The following is a 20,346-nucleotide window of genomic DNA, read 5'->3' on the forward strand; positions in this document are numbered from 1 at the left end:
GGGACTTGGGGGATGAAGCGTGGCTGCTTGGAGCAAGTGATACCTGAGGTGAGGACAGGAGTGAACTAAGCATGATATCGCTGGAAGGATACATACTCATTCGTAAAGGGGTACAGGAGAAAAGGACATGACAGCATGGGGATTTCACACTAAAAATAAACAATGTGTTTTCTACCAGTGAGTATCAATAGAATCATTGTTACTGGAGGAAATTGTGGAATCACTGCTTTTTCAATGTTTAAAAAGTATAACAGGAAACAGAATTACTTAATTATGGCCATAAGGAATTCATCAACAAAACTGTCACAGTTCTTTAAACTCTGCAATTCTACGGTGCCAGCGGAATGCTAAGTTAATAAGATAATCAGGAAGTTCAGCCACATTTGTGTCCTTTTAAGGAAAACTGAAAAAATAGTAATTTCACAGTCACGCATAAAGGAATTTAAAACGAATAAAAAATATATAAGCTGGGAAATTAGGTTGGGCCTAAGAAGGAAGGTTCAGCTTGCTGTTCTTACAGTCTTAAAGGTAAAAAAGTCACATGGTGACGAGTCAGAGTGATGTAGAACACTCACTTAACGTGTATTCTGAAGGCATGCTATTCCTTTGTTATGAAATATTTTATTTTATTTTATTTTATTTTATTTTATTTATTTATTTTTTTTTCAACGTTTATTTATTTTTGGGACAGAGAGAGACAGAGCATGAACGGGGGAGGGGCAGAGAAAGAGGGAGACACAGAATCGGAAACAGGCTCCAGGCTCCGAGCCATCAGCCCAGAGCCTGACGCGGGGCTCAAACTCACGGACCGCGAGATTGTGACCTGGCTGAAGTCGGACGCTTAACCGACTGCGCCACCCAGGAGCCCCTGTTATGAAATATTTTAATAGGAAACCAAAATAAACCGTTTCATTCAAAACCTTTTATACTAAAAAAGAGATTTCTTCCATGTAGTTACAACCATATCGCGTATTTAACGACTATACATATGCAATAAAAGTAAAATTGTTTACCTTTATTTTGTATGCTAGGAAGTAGACATCTCTTAAGTAAGTAGAGCAAAAGAATTCCCCCTTTTGTCTCTTTGGGGAGAAAATTAATAGCATTTACAAAAATACTATTAAGAAAAAAGACTGGTTCCTATAAAAACATGTATTATATTTGTAGTTGGATAAAATAATACTATAAATAAAAATGCTGCTAGAAAGAAAATAGTAAATATATTAATCCTTAATAGCAATTATCCTTGGGTGTTAGGACTAGAGGTAAGATTATTTTTTCATACATTTTTGTATTTTCCATATTTTTAGAGGCAGTTTTTGCTACCTTTATGTGAGAAAAGGGCATTATATAATTAGCTGGTTTAAGGCATAGCCCCATGTTTCTAGTTATCATTCCTTTCCTCAGTTTTGACAAGACCGTAATTTTCTTAATGACAAAATAAAGATTTCAACTATAAACAGATGAATTTTCCTAGAGGGAAAAATAAGTTATTATAGACCAAATGGTCTTGTTAGTCACAGAGTAATCCTTTGAAAAGTAGGGTCTGTTTTCATTCTCCAGTGCTTTGAGGTTTAATCAAAATGCTGAATCTTTAAGAACATCTAAAAACTGTAGTTAATGGTCTGTACCAGGGATGGAAAAAAGTGTGCTGTCTTTCTTCCTTTGTTTTTATCTTGATCAGCAGGCCTAAACTGGAAACCTATAATGGTGAACACTCAACAGAGCACGCAAAGTAGGAAGAAATTATATAATATTCTGGCCACAAGTATTAGTGTGTTTGCAAATTGCTTAAGGGAACTGAGCTAACACCTAATAGACAGGTGATCATGGCCAAAGCAGAAGTTGAGTAAAAGCTAACAGGAACCTGTCATCAGCTGGCCTGCCCTGGAGCCCTGTTGGTAAAAAGAAGCAGGCAGGTGGAATATCAGGGGGAACCATCAGGGGTGAGGAAGGGGAACTTGCATGCCTGGTGCTTTGCACACATTTGTTACTGCATTAACTCTTTCCAACATTGCAACCTTGTTCTATAGATAAAGTAACAGGGGCCCATGACAGTGAGTGATGTGGCTAACTTCACGTTTCCAGTGTGGGTGGTCATAGAACGACTCTAACCTGCATCGTATGAATTCTTCCTTCTGAGAGAGAAGACTAGAAGCGGTCAATGAACCCATACCCAAAATAATAAAAAATAAAACTAAGCAAGCATGCTACCGTATCTTATAAAGTTTTCTTACTTGGTCAAGATATTCACCACTATTTCCAAATGATAAATAGGCAAAAGGTTAAAGTCTTACATAAAATTCTTCGGATGCTTCTGGAGGTTCTGGAAGTAGAGAAGCTTTTGGAGGCAACTTGAGTTCATAGGTCATTATACTCCACCTGAAGGGAGAAAAGTCTTTGGTCTAAAATTCCTTTAAAATTTAATAAACAGACTCTGTTCTCATACATATGCACAAGTCTGCACAAACTATGGTTTATTGTATCTAAGACAACCAGATACTGGAAAAAAGAGATGGAATTTTTGGCAATCTCATAAAATGCTGAATTCATGCTTTATGATTTCCATATCTTACCAGTTCTCTGGTTAGTGACTTCCAAACTCCATGAAGAAATGCACATACATAGTAAAACTTCCCCTTCTTCACTAATGCAATGAATTCTGACTTTTCTATTCTTGGGGTGCAGTGAGAACAGTGTTTAAATTTGCAGCAAAAAGCCATTTCAAATACCCTGCATAGTTTGGTAAGCACAGAACTGGGAAATCACCTCTGGGGTCTTTTAAAGACTGGAGACAGAAGCCCCTTTAGGCACCTAAATGACCGAGGTATCCCTCTCCTGAATAGTTTGGGATAACCATAACTTTAGACAAATGCTGTACCACCCAGCTCTCTTTTGAAATATTCTGTCAGCAAAAGAATCGACCATTACAACATTACCTTAGGACAGGCAAGGTTACAATTAATTAGGTTATAGCTCATTTTAGAGTAATTACATTTTAGATTGGTGACTCCCTGATGAGATTTTGTTATTTTCGGGAACAGTTCCACAGATGGCTAATCCTATCAAAGTTGTTTTGATTCATGCTAGCTTAAGTCCATAATGATATTTTGACATTTGTCTTCTACTTATGGTGGTGGTGGTGGTGGGGGGGGGGTTGGTTACTGCGTACTGAGTCCTGTTGCTCCTAAACTCCAATCCTAAACACCTCCTCTAGAATATTCAGGGTACACATACTGTGATTTCTTTTTTATACGCAGGGCGTTTAGAGAAAAGAGGTTGAATGTGGTCAGGACATCATAAACACCTCCTTGATACGAAGAGGTCTTTCTAATATTTCTCGGTCCCTGGGAAAGGATTATCTTTTTTAGTATTCAGTTCTTTGTTGGTTCAATTCATTCTTAGTATGCAATAATTAAGAAGAGATATTCTAACAAATCTAAACTTTATGTGTCTTCCGTAGCTTTAATGAAGCCGCAAGATGATGGGGCCTGTTATATGACCTATTATAGTCGTCAAAAGCCCCCACACAAAATGAACTATTGAAGCGTTCTGACCTGGAGAACAAGGACAAGTAATTGCTGTATCAGCATAGCCTTCTGTTTTTAAAATAGAGAATAAACTGAGAATTGATGGGGGGAGGGAGGGAGGAGAAAGTGGGTGATGGGCATTGAAGAGGGCACCTGTTGGGATGAGCACTGGGTGTTGTATGGAAACCAATTTGACAATAAATTTCATATTAAAAAAATAAAGATAAAAAGATATCTTCTGTATATAAAATAAAATAAAATAGTGGGTTCATTAGACTAGTTTTCTCAGTTATTGTTACAATTCATTCATTCACTCAAAAAATATATTTATTGAGTGTCTACCCTATGCTGGGTTCTGTCCTAGACCTCAGGCGTGAAAAGAGTAGGTAGGACCAGGAAGTCTCTGTCCTCATGGGGCTTACAGTTCGTAAAATTTAAACTGCCAAAAATGATTTAGTAGGCCATATTCAGTCTGGTTTTGGAAGAAAATTCTCTTTTACCTGTCTAGCATTTTGGTACTGGCTCGTTCCAGCTTCTCTAGTATCTGAGGAAGTTGGGTGTCGTCATCGTATGAACCTCCCCAGCCCAGAACTCGGGCAAGGTCATTTCCTGTACCCAAGGGCAATACTCCCAGCTGACACTGAAAGAGAATACAACAGGGAGACCTCAGACAAGCTGAGAAACAGGAGCTATGGCATTTCTGCACCTCCCTGGTCAGCAGATTAGCATACGTGCATGCTAATGAGTACATGTTAATGTAGTTAATGAGTCAGGAAAGACTGAGTACTTGCCTGTTTATTCAAGTTGAGCTTATCAATTTCTGACAAAACCCAACCTACACTTCCATCTCCTCCACAAACAAGAATTCGAAAGTTGTCAAACTTCTGGAATAATCTTAAACTGAAAGTAAAAAGGATTTTATTTTAATACAAATAAATGAAAATCACTTCCCCCAATTCTTTGTTATTCTGTATTTGTTGGTATTCATGTTCAGATAACTATAAGAACTCTTATATATTAATTATACTATAAAAATTAAAGTGTAATTCTTAACTCAAGAAAACTTCTTAATCGTAAGGAGGAAAGGGGATTATAAGTAGAAATGGGAGATAAAATTAGGTGAAAAAGGGAGTTGGAAATGAGAAAACAAAGAAGCAGACCCGGGAAAGAGAATGAAAGGTAAGGGATACAACATGGTAAAAGTAGTGACTTTTTTTTCTTTCCATTATAAGGATATGTTATTTCCTTAAGAATAGTATACTACCAACCAGGGATGGTGAATCTAGGGCACTGATACTATTGATGCTCAAGGCAGTTTCTAAAGAGACCCACCAAACCTTGTCGATGTATCACTTTTCGGACACCCACTCGCTTCTCCTCCGCCTCATCCCCTAGACTTGGGTCAGTCTTTTTTACTTTTATATTCCTTTTCCTTCATCTCAACTTTTGACACATTGCACCTTCTGAATGTACCTTTGTACACCTCAAGTATTGTGGGAAATCTAAAAAATATAGAGACGATCTCAAGAGGTTTCACAAAGGGCCTTCCTTGGAATTATATAGGTGAGAAAAGGAAATGTTAAGAATGTAAGATATTGGAACTGTGAAGGATTATTAAACAGATGTGCTAGAAAGGAAGACACAGCTAACCAGCTACGGAAAAGACACAAGTGAGGGGAGAAGCCAGGTAAGGAAATACCAGAACCCAGGGAAGGGGTTGGAGACAGATGAAAAAGATGAACATCCATGGGCTCAGAAGGGCCTGAGACTTGGCAAGAAGACAATGGGAACAAGGAGAAAGACTCTGAAGAGCAAAAGTGAAAAGCAGCACAAAGACTGAGGCAAGAGATAGAAAGGACAGGAAAGGGTAAGGGCCTTCTGGGGGTACCTAAAATCCCCATTCCTACTTCTGTGTTCATGCTTTAAGAGAAAAGTTGAGTTGACAGAAGTAAATCATGGAGAGGTTGCAGGCCCTTGGTTCTAATGACATTGTATCACCTCTTCAACAAAATCATATGCATACACTAAAAATGTATTTAAAGTACTGGAAGGTATATTTTCCCTCACTGAATTTTTTTTCAGATTTTAAGTCATAGGATATTCCAGAAAGCTGAAAAGAACAATCAACAACAGTATTTTTTGTCATTTATATGAATGAGTCTCCAATCCTTGGGACCTGCAATAGTATCTGTGCTTTGGTTAAATAATTGATTATTTGTATTACATAAAAATCAGTGCTAGCCTTCCACGCAGATCATTTTCTAAAATTATCATGTATTTCTATATTTACACAGGTTCCTTCTCAAAGCTAAGTAAACTGTTAGTACTATTTGATGTATGATATATTCTAAAACATTTTCTAAACAAATTTTGGGATTTTCAGCACATAAGGAAGTTGTATAAATATCAAAAAGGGGAAGTTAAAACGTATAATTAGAGCTTTAAAAAGGGAGGAGTGGGAAGATCAACATAGAGATGTCTAGATGAATTGACAATCTTCATGAACTGAAAAATCAAACATTTCATGCTTGGTGCTACATTTCATTCTAATGAGATTAATCAATAATCAATTACCCTAAATGAGGACCTCCGTTCATTAAATCAAACACCTGAGCCGGATTTAGCAACTGTTTAAATCGACGAAGGAACTTTACTCCCTGATTATCTCCACTCTTAGAATTGACAAAAACCAATAGAGGACTAACACAGAATGAAAATGTCGCTCTACAGAAACCTGCAAAAAAAAAAAAAAAACACAACAACACAGTACAATATGTACAGCTGTCTCTATTAAACCATTAATGAAACTTCAGAGAAAAGAACATAAATTCATAAAGAACCTTGTTTATTGCTTGAACAATAAATTATAATTTAGCCCCCAAAATGGAGACAGGTTTATTATTTACACAATAAGACTACAGAACTTATCTCTTATAATATGCTCTATAATGAAAAATCCTAGCACAGATGGGAAAAGTGTTAATCATAGATATTTGAGATATACCACCTACCTTAACACTCAATTATCAGAAACCGATTACAGTCTGTAAATTCACATTTGTCAAAGAATTCATATTCATATTCAGCATTATAAGATATTTTAATTTCTCCTTCATGAGGCTTGAGAAAATATTTTGAAAGTTATCATGAGTAATAGAACCTTATTATAGCAGGGCTTGGGGGAGGGCTGTTAACAGCACAGATTTTAAAAAATTACATATTCTGCAGCCAATATTCTTGTATTTATAATACCTATTGGCATAGTTTATATAAAAAGTTTGAAAGCCACAGGCACTTATTCAATGCAAAACATTACTAACGGTATACGGTAAAAGCCTTTTGTAATATGGTTTGCTTAGAAGGAAGACAGGTTCTTCAGCACTTAACAACCAAGTTGTAAGATTCTGGAAAAAGTGATGGAATTTACAGGAATATAAATTCCTCAAGGAAATTATAGAAAAACAGATTTCAATAAGTGCTATGCTGATGGGTAATTTCAAAATTATGGAGGGAAAAAAACACAAAAAGTTAACCTTTTTGGATTGCGTTTTGTTACAGAGTAATTTTATTTTATTTACTGAAATGTAAAATGTGAAATGTAAAAAGTCTTATATGTAGGAATTTCACCAGTGTAATAATAACTATGTTAAATTTTAATTTTAAAATGTTCTTATAAAAGTTCAATGTACTGGGGCACCTGGGTGGCTCAGTTGATTGGGCCTCCAACTCTTGATTTCAGCTCAGATCATGATCTTATGTTTCAAGCTCCCTGACGGGCTCTGTGCTGACAGTGTGTAGCCTGCTTGGGATTCTCTCTCCGCCTCTCCCCTACTTACACAAGCTCACTTGTTCTCTCTTTCTCTCTCTCTCTCTCTCAAAATAAATAAACTTAGGGGCATTTGGGTGGCTCAGTCGGTTGAGCGTCCAACTTTGGCTCAGGTCATGATCTCAAGGTTTGTGGGTTCGAAACCAGCGACGGGCTCTCTGCTGACAGCTCAGAGCCTGGAGCCTGCTTCGGATTCTGTGTCTCCCTCTCTCTCTGTCCTTTCCCCACGTGCACTCTGTGTATCTCTCTCTCTCAAAAATAAGTAAACGTATAAAAAAAATTTATTAAAAAAATAAATGAACTTAAAAAAATTTAAAGGTACTATTCAGCAATTTGAATGAATTATTATATAAAAACTGACCCAAATAACCAATTACAGTTCAACTTATTCTAGGAAAGTGAATGCACATATCAACATTTAATACCAAGAATATACATATTTACACAATGATACATACCATCAGAATCGGTGCTGTTCAGTGCAATTGGAGGTATGACAGACACTTTACACTGGCCAAGGGGACACACAGGATGGTATAAATCTTTGCAGGCAGTGTGTACCTAATAACAAACAAATAAGCCTTCAAGAACCATAAAAACACATCGATGTTTTCTTATGGTATAGATTACATCTATGGGACTAATAACTGAAGATCGACTATATCACAAAATATTCAGTAACTCATAAATTACTTTCATGGTGTAATGTTTATAACTCTAAGGAATGAGCTAATTATTTTAGAGATGGGAATCTGATGTACTCTGTGCAGCCTACTTTTATGGTGGCCTCGGGCAAGTAGTGTATATCGAGAAATGCCTGGTGAGGGATGCCTGGCTGGTTCAGTCAGTAGAGCACGTGACTCATGATCTTGGGGTTGTAAGTTCGAGCCCCACACTGGGTGGAGATATTACTTAAAACACAAAAATAAATAAAAATTTAAAAAAGGAAATGCCTGGTGAAGGCAAGGAGAGAGGAAGAGAAGGGAACAGAGTGCAGAGGAAGGGAGAGAGAGAGGAAGGAGGCAAACTAACTAGTACTTGTCGATATCATCGTCCATAAAAAAGATGATGGGCTCTACCTTATAACATTCTTACGGAATTTCATGAAAATCCGTGAAATTTTTAATGTGTCTCCTCTTTCTGCAGTGGTCCTATAACTTTCTATTCACATCTTTTTTTAAAAATAACATTTTCATGTTCTTATAGGTATAAGTACATCTGTGCCTATGGGCTCCGTAGAGAAAAGGAAAAGGTCCTATCATTATACACTTATCTTGGAAAGTGATAAATATCATAGACACCCAGTAAACATGTGAATTCTGTAAAAACAAAGTTTCAAGGGTAGTCAATATACTATTTCGAACAAGAGCAGGGCTAACTTATTAAGTAGAACCCAGGGAATTTACAACACTTTAGGTACTTACTCAGAGAGACTTAAAATGTTTTAAGCAGGAAAAGCAGACACTTCATAAAGCATTTACTTAATACAGCTTTATTGCATTAGTCTCTTTAGAAAATTGGCATGTTAATTAAACACATATTTATCAAAACTTTTGAGAAAATAACTAAAATTAAATACTGATTCTTATTCTACTGATGACCTAATTTTGGACAGTTCCTTATTATTATTTATAATAATTAACATCCCCAAATGGATTTCAGAAAAAACAAGCATGCACAGATAGTTTTAAAAAGACTTTAATGGGGAACCTGGGCGGCTCAGTGTGTTAAGCAACCGACTCGATTTAGGCTAAGGTCATGACACATAGAGCAAAACAGAAAAATATTTACAGCAAAGTTAAATGAAAAAAGCAGAGGACAAAATTGTATCTTCACTTTTTTTTTTTTTAATTTTAAAGAGAAAGAGGGAGTGTTAGTGGGGAAATGGGGCAGAGGGAGAGAAAGAGAGAATCCTAAGCAGGCTCCATGTCAACGTGGAGCCCCATGCAGGGGCTTGATGCCACAACCCTGGGGTCGGGTCATGACCTGAGCTGAAACCAAGAGTCAGTCATTCAACCACCTGGGCCCCTCAGGCTCCCCCCTTCCCTCTTTTTACAGGAAAGGTAAAACTATGTCCAAAGACTGGATGACAACCGAAAAAATTAGCAGTTGACTCAGTAGAGTTGTGTAAAACCACAGTTGTGTGAACACCATAGTAAAGACTATGGTCTTACTTTGTTTTGTTTTAAAGTAGATGACTGTTTTACAAATTAGACACTCTGTGGGAAACATTATTTTAAAGGCAAAATAATATGCAAAGACGTATACAGGAAGATTGTGTATAGGAAGTACAAGACCGAGAAGGATGTAACAAGGTGATGGTGGTCCAGAAACCTGCGTGTCTAGTGGACGCAGTACAGGCCAGGAATGACTTCAAGATAAGGTGATATCTAGGTTTGCCAGAAAAAAAAGGGAGAAGACATTCTAGAATACCCGCTTCTACATCCTGTAAAAATCCTTCTATCCTGTTTGTGAAAAATTTTAAAGGTAGGGGTGAGTAGGGTGAGAAAGTAAAATATCTAATCAACTCCCACTGTTAAAATTAACAAAGTTTAAAAATGACTGGACCAATATAAGTAGAGTCCTATATATTGTAGGTAAAGACAACTTTCATAAAACCTTTCTAAAATGATTCGTCACACACAAAATCTGCTTTCTTTTCAACAAGTTAGAAAGAAACAGCTGAAGTTCTAGAAATAGAGAAATAGATCTACAGACTAATGAAAATAGCAGTAGAAGCATACATCAGTGGTTGCACCCTGAAAAGGAAGTCTTAGGTGGGATAAACTTTAAAATCTTATTTATGAGAGCACTTTACTTATTTGTTTATAACATTATCTTACAGGCCTTTGGAGAGCACTCTTTATATTATTAAAAAAAATTTCTTTAATTGAGAGACAGAGAGTGATCAGAGGAGGGAGACCCAGAATCTGAAGCAGGCTCCAGGCTCTGAGCTGTCGGCACAGAGCCTGATGTGGGGCTTGAACCCACAAACCGCAAGATCACGACCGGAGCTGAAGTCGGATGCTTAACTGACTGAGCCACCCAGGGGCCAGGAGTACTCTTTTAAAATAAGGAATGTGCCTGGCTGGTTCAGTTGGGAAAGCATGTGACTCATGATCTTGGGGTTGTGAGTTCAAGTCCTACACTGGGTGTAGAGATTACTTAAAAAAAGAATTTAAAAAAGATAAATAAAATAAGGAATTCCACAAGAGGGTTTTAGGGGATATGGTTGCACCAAAACTGCAAAGAGACATGTCTAATACGGTTTATATATTACATGGGATAAGAGAAATTAGAAGTAACACATGTGGCTAATAAAAGGGGCAATTGATGAAGAATAACAAAAGCATAAGGATAGAGAGAATCACTTTGATTTATAAATAAAAAGGAAACAGGGGTCCCTAGGTGTTTCAGTTGGTTAAGCATCTGACTTTGGTACAGGTCATGATCTTGTGGTCCATGGGAGCCTGCTTTGGATTCTGTGTCTCCCTTTCTCCCTGCCCCTCCCCTGCTCATGCTCTCTCCCTCTCTCTCTCTCTCAAAAATAAATAAACATTAAAAAGTTTTTTAAAAAATAAAATGAAAAGGAAGCAGATTACCTATCAGGTTTGACGAAAAAGCTATACAGGACTTATCTTCCTTATGGCCTATGGGATGAATCTCACTCATTGTGAAATCAACGCATCATACTCACATCTTTTTCATTTGATGATCTACATCATACTTATTAAAAGAAATGAGTTTTCCATATTTTGGGGGGGCCTGGGGAGTGACTTCCAAGACTCAAAACAAGACCAAAAATATCAGCCCAATGCAAGGCAATCACTGTCATAGTTGGACAGCATCGCCCAGTGCTAACATGAGCACCCACAGCGGTTGCCTCCTCACCCTCCACGCCACCCTCTGAGTGGCCTGCGTTCACCCTGTAAGTTCCTGCTCTGACTGCCCTCGTGAAGTCTAGAGCCCAGCACTCACATAGTATGGCATGGACAGGACCATTCCTTGCTGTTGATTCCATGTTATGCTGTGCGTACTTCTCACTGCTTTCTTACACATGCAAGAAAACTTTGTAATATATAAATATATATATACTATGTAAATACATAAATAATATATACAATACATAATATATAAATATTATATAATAATATTTATCTATATAACATAGATATATCCCAACAAAACTGTGGGAAAGAGGTCTTGACAAGGGAAATATAAAACAACAGTATTGCAAGAAGGATATTTAAAAAGTAACCAGACTGGAAGGAATACTTTGAAAAAGATGAACATTACAATGGGCAGGTATGCTACCAGGCTTTATTATACCATACGTTCCTTTCCCCTAAATCACATAGGTTAAAAAAACTATGAAAAGAACGAATTAAAAAGGGCTCTCACCATTGTCTTACACCAAAGGCATTTCCAATCTTGTAGACGCAGAACACTCCCGCATGTTTTGTCACAGACAGCACATTTGGCACTCACGGGCAAGTTACCCTCTAGCCATTGGTGAGGCATAGCTACCTGTGCAGCAGGAGTAAAGAGCAGCCAAATTAAAGACTGGAGGACGTCATTCTCACCCTAGGGAAGATCTAAAATATTTCTTACTCAGTGGAATCAATATATGTACCACTCATGGCATCCATTCATTTAGCCCACATTTATTGACATCTATTGTGCCCAGAGCACTGTAGCGATATAAAAATAATTAAGACTAAAGCCCTGACCTTCAGGATTTGTAGTCTAGCTGAGGAGCAATGAATGTAAAGGCATTATCATAAAGTGATTACAAAGTGCTATCAGAGATTTGAATGCAAGGTGCAATGGAGACAAGGTTTTGAAGGTGGGGGTCACTGTTGAAAGGAGGCCCCAACATCTGAGGAGTGAACATCTGAATAAACACCTGAGCTAAGCCTTAAAGAGTATCTTACTTGTCAGGTCGGGGTCTACAACACCAGCCCAGCACAGCAGCCACTTGTAAGCTCTATTCACATTTCCCTCAAAATTTAAGAGCTGAAGGCAACTATGAAGGATCTAACTGGAAATAGAAACTCATAATTAACCAAAACCTTCCATTTCATCCTGCTAGTAAATATTCCCACTAACTCTGTCATTTTTCACAGGGCAGACAATAAAGAGAGGAGGTACTGGGAAGAGACCAGAGACAGAACTGGGCTTACTCCGTCTTCGTCCTCTATGATGTCCTTCCCAATGGAGGCCAGAGTCGTCCATTTGCAATTATTTGTTGCCCTCACTGCACATCTTTTGTGAGCCTTGAATTTACACACTAAAAAAAAAAGTCAACCATTTCTAAATGAATATATACTTCTGGAATAATGATTAAAGGAAATCATAGCATGAAATTAAAAAGGAGGGGGTAGAAGAAAAACAATAATTTAAAATCTTAAATTACTCTTCAACAATAATAAAGGTATTCTGAAAATACCTTTCCAGAAGGTATTCATGTATTTATGATACATATGGCTATGTATGTATAAAGCTCTTTTTCAATCTATAGATTGCTACTTAGAGAGGTTCTACTTGTTCATAAATAAAACATAAAGGAAATGAATACAAAAGAATTAGTTCTTTAGGAGAAAGGAGACAACAGTCACATACGCACACATAGAACTAAACAAAATTTAGTAATACAGAGGTGCTGGTAACATCCTATTTCTTAATCTGGATGTTGGTTACATAAATGTGTTTCATTTGTGAAAAATCCTATGTGCTGTACTCCTCTGATATTTGTATTTTTCTGTCCATATAATAAATTTAAAATGAAAGATTTGAAAATATCAGTAAGATAAAGAACAGGATAATTCAGAGGAGTTTTAAATTGCAAGTATGTTGAGAAAATATCCAGTCATCATGGGAAATAGGTTGATAAGGGTCACAAAGATGGCACTGTCTTTTAAAAGCATTATTGTTGGGATTACTACATTATGATGTAGACTAAAGTAGTGATGAAGAAATACGCTACATGCATCACTAATTGGCTCAGCAATAATATCAAAAAGGAGCCTATAAAAGAGACATAAGAGACACTGAAACCTACAAGACATTGACGAAAGAAACTGAAGACACAAATAAACTGGGGAAAATATTCCATGCTAATGGTCTGGAAGAATTAATAATGTAAAAATGTCCATAGGACTGAAAGCAATATACAGATTCAATGCAATCCCTGTCAAAATTCCAATGGCATTTTTCAAAGAACTAAAACAAATAATTCTATAATTTTTATGGAACCACAAAAGACTCCAAATAGCCAAAGCAATCTTCAGAAGGAACAAAGTGGAAGGCATCATGATCCTGATTTGAAACTATGTTACAAAGCTATAGTAATCAGAGTAGTATGGTACTGGCGTAAAAACAGACACATAGGTCAATGGAACAGAATAGAGAACCCAGAAATAAATCCACACATATATGGCCAACTAATTCATGACAAAGAGACCATGAATACACAATGGAGAAAGAATGATGTCTTTAATAAATGTTGCTGGGGAAACTGGACAGCCATATGCAAAAGAATGAAACTGGACCACTTTCATGAAAACTGGACTGAACTGTACATAAAAGTAAACTAAAAGGGATTAAAGACTTGAATGTAATACTGAAAACCATAAAACTCGTAGAAGAAAATTCCTGGACTTTAGCTCTTTGACATCAGTCTTTGCGATGATTTTTTGGGTCTAACACCAAAAGCACAGGCAACAAAGCAAAAATACATAAGCAGGACTATATCAAACTAAAAAGTTTCTACACAGCCAAGGAAGCCATCAATAATATGGAAAGGCAACATACTGAATGGGAGAAAATATTTACAAATCATATATCCAATAAGGGGTTAACATTTATATACATTAATATACAAAGAACTCACACAAGTCAATAGCAAAAACCAAGCAGTCCACTTAAAAAATGGGAAGTGGATCTGAACAGACATTTTTGTAAATAAGACATACTGACGGCCAACAGAGAAATGAAAAGATACTCAATATCACTAGTCATCGGGGGAAATGCAAATACAAAACCACAATGAGATATCACCTCACACCTGTTAGGATGGCTATTATAAAAAAGGTAAGAAATTACTAGTGTCGGCAAGAATTTGAACAAAAGGGAACTCTTGTGGACTGTTGGTGGCAATGCAAATTGGTGCAGCCACTATAGTAAACAGTATGGAGTTTCCTCGAGAAATTAAAAATAGAACTATAATACAATCCAGCAATCCCATTTCTGGGTATTTATCTGAAGAAAATGGAATCACCAACTTGAAAAGACATCTGCACCTTCGTGTTCATTACAGCATTATTCGTAACAGGCAAGGTACAGAAACAACTTAAGTGTCCATCAATAGACAAATGGATACAGAAATTGTGGTATCTGTATATGTATTTACACAATGGACTATTATTCATTCAGCCATATAAAAAAATGCAATCTTGCCTATTGAGACAACATGGATGGACCTAGAGGATATTATGCTAACTTGAAATAAGTCAAAGAGAGAAAGACAGATACCTTATGATCTGACTTTTAGGTAGACTGTAAAAACAACTACAACAAACCCACAAAAAAACCAAGCTCATAGAAACAGAAAACACATTGGTGGTTACCAGAGGTGGGGGTGTGGAATTGGGCCAAATGGGTGAAGGGAGTCAAAAGTACCAACTAAAATAACTAAGTCACGGGGATGTAATGTACAGAATGGTGAGTATAGTTACTATAATGAATTGAATATTTGAAAGTTGCTATGAGAGTAAATCTTAAAAGTTCTCATCATAAGGAAAAAATTCCGTAACTACGGACGGTGACATGTTCCATTTGGGTAATCATTTTACAATGTATACAAATATCAAATAAAAAAAAAAAAGAGAGAGAGAAATAAGAGGAAACAACCAGGAAAGAAGCAGCTCATATATGAAAAACAAGTAAACCACAGATTATTTGAGAAATTAACCCTTACTTATGAAAATCAGTACTTGAGTACTACTAAACTGATTTATCCTTTTAAGGACACCAATTATCCAAGCATTAGTGGATACTGACGTTACACCTGTTTCTGACTTTTCAGAAGATATTTTTTTATTGTACTAAGTTTTATTCTAAAGACTATAATTAAAAGTTTGAGATCACCTTAGTGGAAATAACAAAGGTAACTGCTGCTAAATGCGACGTGTAAGGTGACTCCTTTTCACATGATTTTTTAATGTCTAACTGTAAACTGCTAACAAATTAAAAATGATGGGTTATATGCCACTGGTTTAAGACAGTCCTAATTTAATGTGGCACGCAAATGAGAGGGTCAGGTAAAATAATGTTCAAAATGCTTCAGATGTCATGGATAGCCAATAGGTAAAAGGTCACTTAAGCTGAACTGTTTTTGGGTTTTTTTTTGAGAAATATTAGTCTACATTAGTTTCATTTATCTGCTCTTTTGTGCACCTTGACAAATGCTTTCCTGGAAATCATACAGCTTTTGTTCTAAATGATTCTGTGACTCAAGCACAGATTTATATAGAATAACTAATTTTTTAATGGAATCTCACTGCCGATAAACAGTAGTGTAAAGAAACAGGAAGTATAAGCTTATACTATAGGAAGTTTAGGAAGTATAAGCTTAGTTTGAAAAACAGTTTTGTTTTTTTTTTAAATTTTTTTTTTCAACGTTTATTTATTTTTGGGACAGAGAGAGACAGAGCATGAACGGGGGAGGGGCAGAGAGAGAGGGAGACACAGAATTGGAAACAGGCGCCAGGCTCTGAGCCATCAGCCCAGAGCCCGACGCGGGGCTCGAACTCAGGGACCACGAGATCGTGACCTGGCTGAAGTCAGACGCTTAACCGACTGCGCCACCCAGGCGCCCCTGAAAAACAGTTTTAGCATGACCTGCTCCCTTTCGCTCTCATGTTCTATTTTAAAATTGAGGTTAATTAGCATCCCTAGGTCTTTTCATCTGTTATGGTGTTTCTTAAAAATGTGGTCCTAGTTTTAGTTTTATTTGCAACATAATCCCCAGGCTTGCTTTTTAAGTACAAGTAAGTATTTGGTATTAATAGTCAATAATTGTTTTTTACAGAGAAGGAAGTAAAAGAGAGCAACAGGGAATAATTTCACAGCTTTTTAAAAATTTTGCCATTAAAAATCAAACAGCTCAGTAAAAACAAAAATTACACTTGTAATAATACAGTGCTTCATGCAAAGAGTCTTGAAAATTGCAAAGTTGCTTAATATAGCATATAATAATAAAAAAATAAACCAGACTGTGATTATGGTCACTGAGGAATGGAAATTATTAATAAACACTTTAATTTTGTTAGGCGACAATTAGATTTCTCCAAATAAGTTATTGTGAAATAAATCACTTTTCCCTGACCTATAAAGCCATTATCTCAAAACCACAGAACTTAAAAATATATACTGACAAGTAACAAAATTATGATTTTTTATCTGCAATTTCCAGTCTACCACACTGAATCTTTCTAAGTGTTCAACACTGGCTATAATAAAAATTCATAGAGTCCCATGTTAACATATTTGATGTTATTGATTAAAAGAGAAAAAAATCACCATTTAACTTTTTTTGTTCAATTACTATTTAAATAATTGTGAAGAACAATTATGCTTTGAAATTATAATTAACATTCTCAATTGGTTTAGGGAATTATTTACGAAAAGTATTCTATCTTCTATTTTTCATTCATATATTTCATGTATGCAAGGCTTTAAAATAACAATTTTAGTAGTTATTCAACACAAACCCAGAAGACAAATCATTACAGCTTGTTTTACTGTGAAACACATTAAGTAAATTTAGTGATGGTTTCACACACTGGAAACTTCCATTCCAATACAAAGTTATTCATCGTCACAGTTGAATGAAATTTTTTGTGTGTGTTTGCATCTTTGTTAAGTCTTTTAAAGCTTCTTGTGTCCTATGCCTTTTGTTTTATCAAGCAAGCAGTTTATTCAGATTTGGAGGTAGTTTCTAAAGTTTAACTTGGATTACAAAAAAATTATGCTAAATAACCACATTCTCATAAAATAAAAAGGTAACTTCTTTACACATTCATAAAACCCTTGGGATTTTTAAAGCCTTCTGGTCTATTTCTAACAATACCAAGGTAGGATGCCACAGGTTTAAAATTTTTATCAGCAGAGGGGTGCTCCTGGGTGGCTCTGTCGGTTAAGTGTCCGACTTCAGCTCAGATCGTGATCTCACAGTTCATGAGTTCAAGCTCCACACTGGGCTCTGTGTTGACAGCTCAGAGCCTGGAGCCTGCTTCAGATTCTGTGTCTCCCTCTCTCTCTCTGTCCTTCTCCTGCTCAGGCTCTCTCTCTCTCTCTCTCTCTCTCTCTCTCTTTCAAAAGTAAATAAACATTAAAAAAAATAAAATAAAATTTTTATTAGCAGAGAAAATGAGTACTAACAGACACTTTTCTAAAACTATTATTTAAAAATACAATAAAGAACCATAAAGAAGTCAGGAAGACTTCATTATTAACAGAATAACATAACAAACTTATTTAAAGACTTTTAAGTTTCTTGTTCTCATCAGCTAATGTACTTTTCATTTTTCCTTTAAAATGTTTAGAAACGACTTAGTCATCCCAGCTTAAACTCAATTCACAAACAAATATATTTAATAATGCCTAATTCTCAAATCGGAAGAGTACCACAGAGTATCTCAGATCTGATATCTTTTTTTAGCATTTTTTTTTTTTTTTTAATGGAATAAGAGGTTAGGAGGCAACACTAAGGGGACCTTCGAAAGAACACCTCTGAGTATTACAGACCGGGTAAGAGTAGACTCAGAGCTAGGAACCTTTCAGATTACTAAATTCATAAAGAGTAATTACACCTGATTTGCAATCATTGTTTAAATCTAAAAAACAAAAAACAAAAACAACAACAACAAAAAAAACACGTGTAATGGCTCTTCCAAGTGTTTGTTTTCATGCATTTTCATGCATCAATCAGGCCATGATGCAATCTTCAATTATTTACTGGATGGATTTCTTACACAGCACAGCTACTAACTTCCCCAAGTCACTTGACTAGAAAAGTAGCTTTCCTGTTTATATTCTCTCACTTAATTTTCATAGTATCTCTACATAGTATAAATGACTATTATCTCCGTTTTACATATGAGGAAATGAAAGTCAAAAACAGTGGAACTATTTCTCCTGGTCACCGTTTGCAATGCTGGGAGCGGAACCAGAACCCTGAGGGTATAAAACTGAGGAACTCTATTCTCAACCTCTGTGCTGTCTCATATTAAATAGCTGAGACTATGACGTATCTCAGATTTTGTACCTTAAAATGAACGAAAACTGTGACTCTATTACTATTTTATTATTCAAGAATAAAAAGCTATTCAAAATTAAGACGTTTCTGTATTAGAGAAAAAAAAAAGCCAGTATTAATATTAGATATAGTTCAGAAAGTAAAGTGTGCTCACTGAGGTACGGAATTAAATAAATCTAAAGAAGTTATGAGTTTTCTTTTGGTAATTATTAGTATATTTGCTTCTATTGGTCACTGCTTTTTAATTAAGAAATGCACAAATCCTAATACGAAAACTACAGCATTGGCCTTATTTTTAGAAAAGGATGGCCTCCATGTAAATGAAACATAAAATGAAATAAAAGAAAACATTTAAAATAACGAAATAGAGGGGCGCCTGTGTGGCTCAGTCGGTTAAGCATCCGACTTTGGCTCAGGTCACGATCTCAAGGTTCGTGGGTTCGAGCCCCTCATCGGGCTCTGTGCTGACAGCTCAAAGCCTGGAACCTGTTTTGGATTCTGTGTCTCCCTCTCTGCCCCTCCCCCTCGCATTCTGTCTGTCTGTGTGTCTGTCTCTCTCTCTCTCAAAAATAATAAAAAAACATTTTAAAAAGTTAAAAAAATAATGAAATAGAAATAACAATAGAAATAACAAACAATAGAAATTCTGTCAGCGTTATGTGCTGTCCTCACTGAAAGTTTTGTTCTCCGCAATCAATTCAGAACAGAAAAAGAATTCTAGAAAACCAGCATGACAGACAAAGTCTAGAGATGTTTTGTGGAGCACCTGCTAGTTCCTCGGGAGCGAAATGCTACATTTTGATTTCTACTTCCTTCCTAATGATTCGTATCATCTTTCTCTCGGTAAAATATTTCCCCATCAGTCCTGTGTGCTCTGAGCTCCACTTTAAGCTGCAGTGAAACTTAAACACTGTGTTCGCACTGAGGTGCTCCCAGATGCAGCCCCCACCCGAGGGAAACGTTTCCCTGGGGTGATGTTTCTCTGTTCGCGGCACAGAAGTACCCACAAGATGTGGCAGCATCGTGCCACAGTGGTCAGTGCTGAGGGAGAACGCAGGCTGGGCGCTACAGTACCTTCGCAGGACAGGCCGTGGGAGGTGACTCCAGAAAGACTCTCTCTGCACACGTTACAGAAAGTGGGTCGGGCATGGGAGCAAGCGTACCAGTTATGCATCCCTGAGAAATGTTCCACGTTAAACTGGGCCACCTAGAAACGAGACACAGGTTTGGCAAACAAGAGAAGGAGACGACAGCGAGTTAACATTTGGAATGCATGAGTTATGATTAAAGTTTCAAATCCGTAATTTTTACAACAAGAACACTCTCCTTTAAGTAAAAAAAAAAAAAAAAGAAAAAAAAAGGAAGAAATATCAATATCAGATTTAAGCAAGTTACTTAATGAATCTACACATACTTTGCTTTGTGGAATATAGCTTCGGTTCTTCAGATAACATTGGTTTTCTAAGAACATGAGGCGTCAGAAGAGAAGCCACTTTACCTCGTAAGGCTCTCTGGTCTGGACAGACTTCAGTGAGCTCATCCAATCCTCCATTTCCTTCCTGTTCTCAGCGCACAGCATTAGTCTTCTGAAGGGAGTGATTATCTGAAAGGGGAATTCAATCTAATGATTGTTAATCACCGAAAGGACAGATTACTGCAAAACTTAGCAA

General features: G+C 36.5%; 1 protein-coding gene across 12 annotated transcripts in view; it reads right to left on the reverse strand.

The window, feature by feature from the left end:
* Positions 1 to 20,346, reverse strand: part of DGKH (diacylglycerol kinase eta) — a 191,923-nt gene that overhangs the window by 60,931 nt on the left and 110,646 nt on the right. For 11 of the 12 annotated variants that reach the window (XM_023251911.2, XM_045053524.1, XM_045053521.1 and 8 more), the window contains 9 exons: positions 20,175 to 20,279; positions 19,751 to 19,883; positions 12,540 to 12,646; positions 11,758 to 11,883; positions 7,815 to 7,917; positions 6,105 to 6,264; positions 4,322 to 4,430; positions 4,031 to 4,170; positions 2,298 to 2,382 (listed from right to left, as the gene is read on the reverse strand). In XM_023251911.2, coding sequence (XP_023107679.1) covers positions 2,298 to 2,382; positions 4,031 to 4,170; positions 4,322 to 4,430; positions 6,105 to 6,264; positions 7,815 to 7,917; positions 11,758 to 11,883; positions 12,540 to 12,646; positions 19,751 to 19,883; positions 20,175 to 20,279 — 1,068 coding nt within the window. Of the gene's footprint in view, positions 1 to 2,297; positions 2,383 to 4,030; positions 4,171 to 4,321; positions 4,431 to 6,104; positions 6,265 to 7,814; positions 7,918 to 11,757; positions 11,884 to 12,539; positions 12,647 to 19,750; positions 19,884 to 20,174; positions 20,298 to 20,346 lie in introns of all 12 variants that reach the window. The other variant, XM_023251913.2, reaches the window with a different exon arrangement.

Source organism: Felis catus, chromosome A1 (assembly GCF_018350175.1).
Source record: "Felis catus isolate Fca126 chromosome A1, F.catus_Fca126_mat1.0, whole genome shotgun sequence".
Classification (NCBI taxonomy): Eukaryota; Metazoa; Chordata; class Mammalia; order Carnivora; family Felidae; genus Felis; species Felis catus.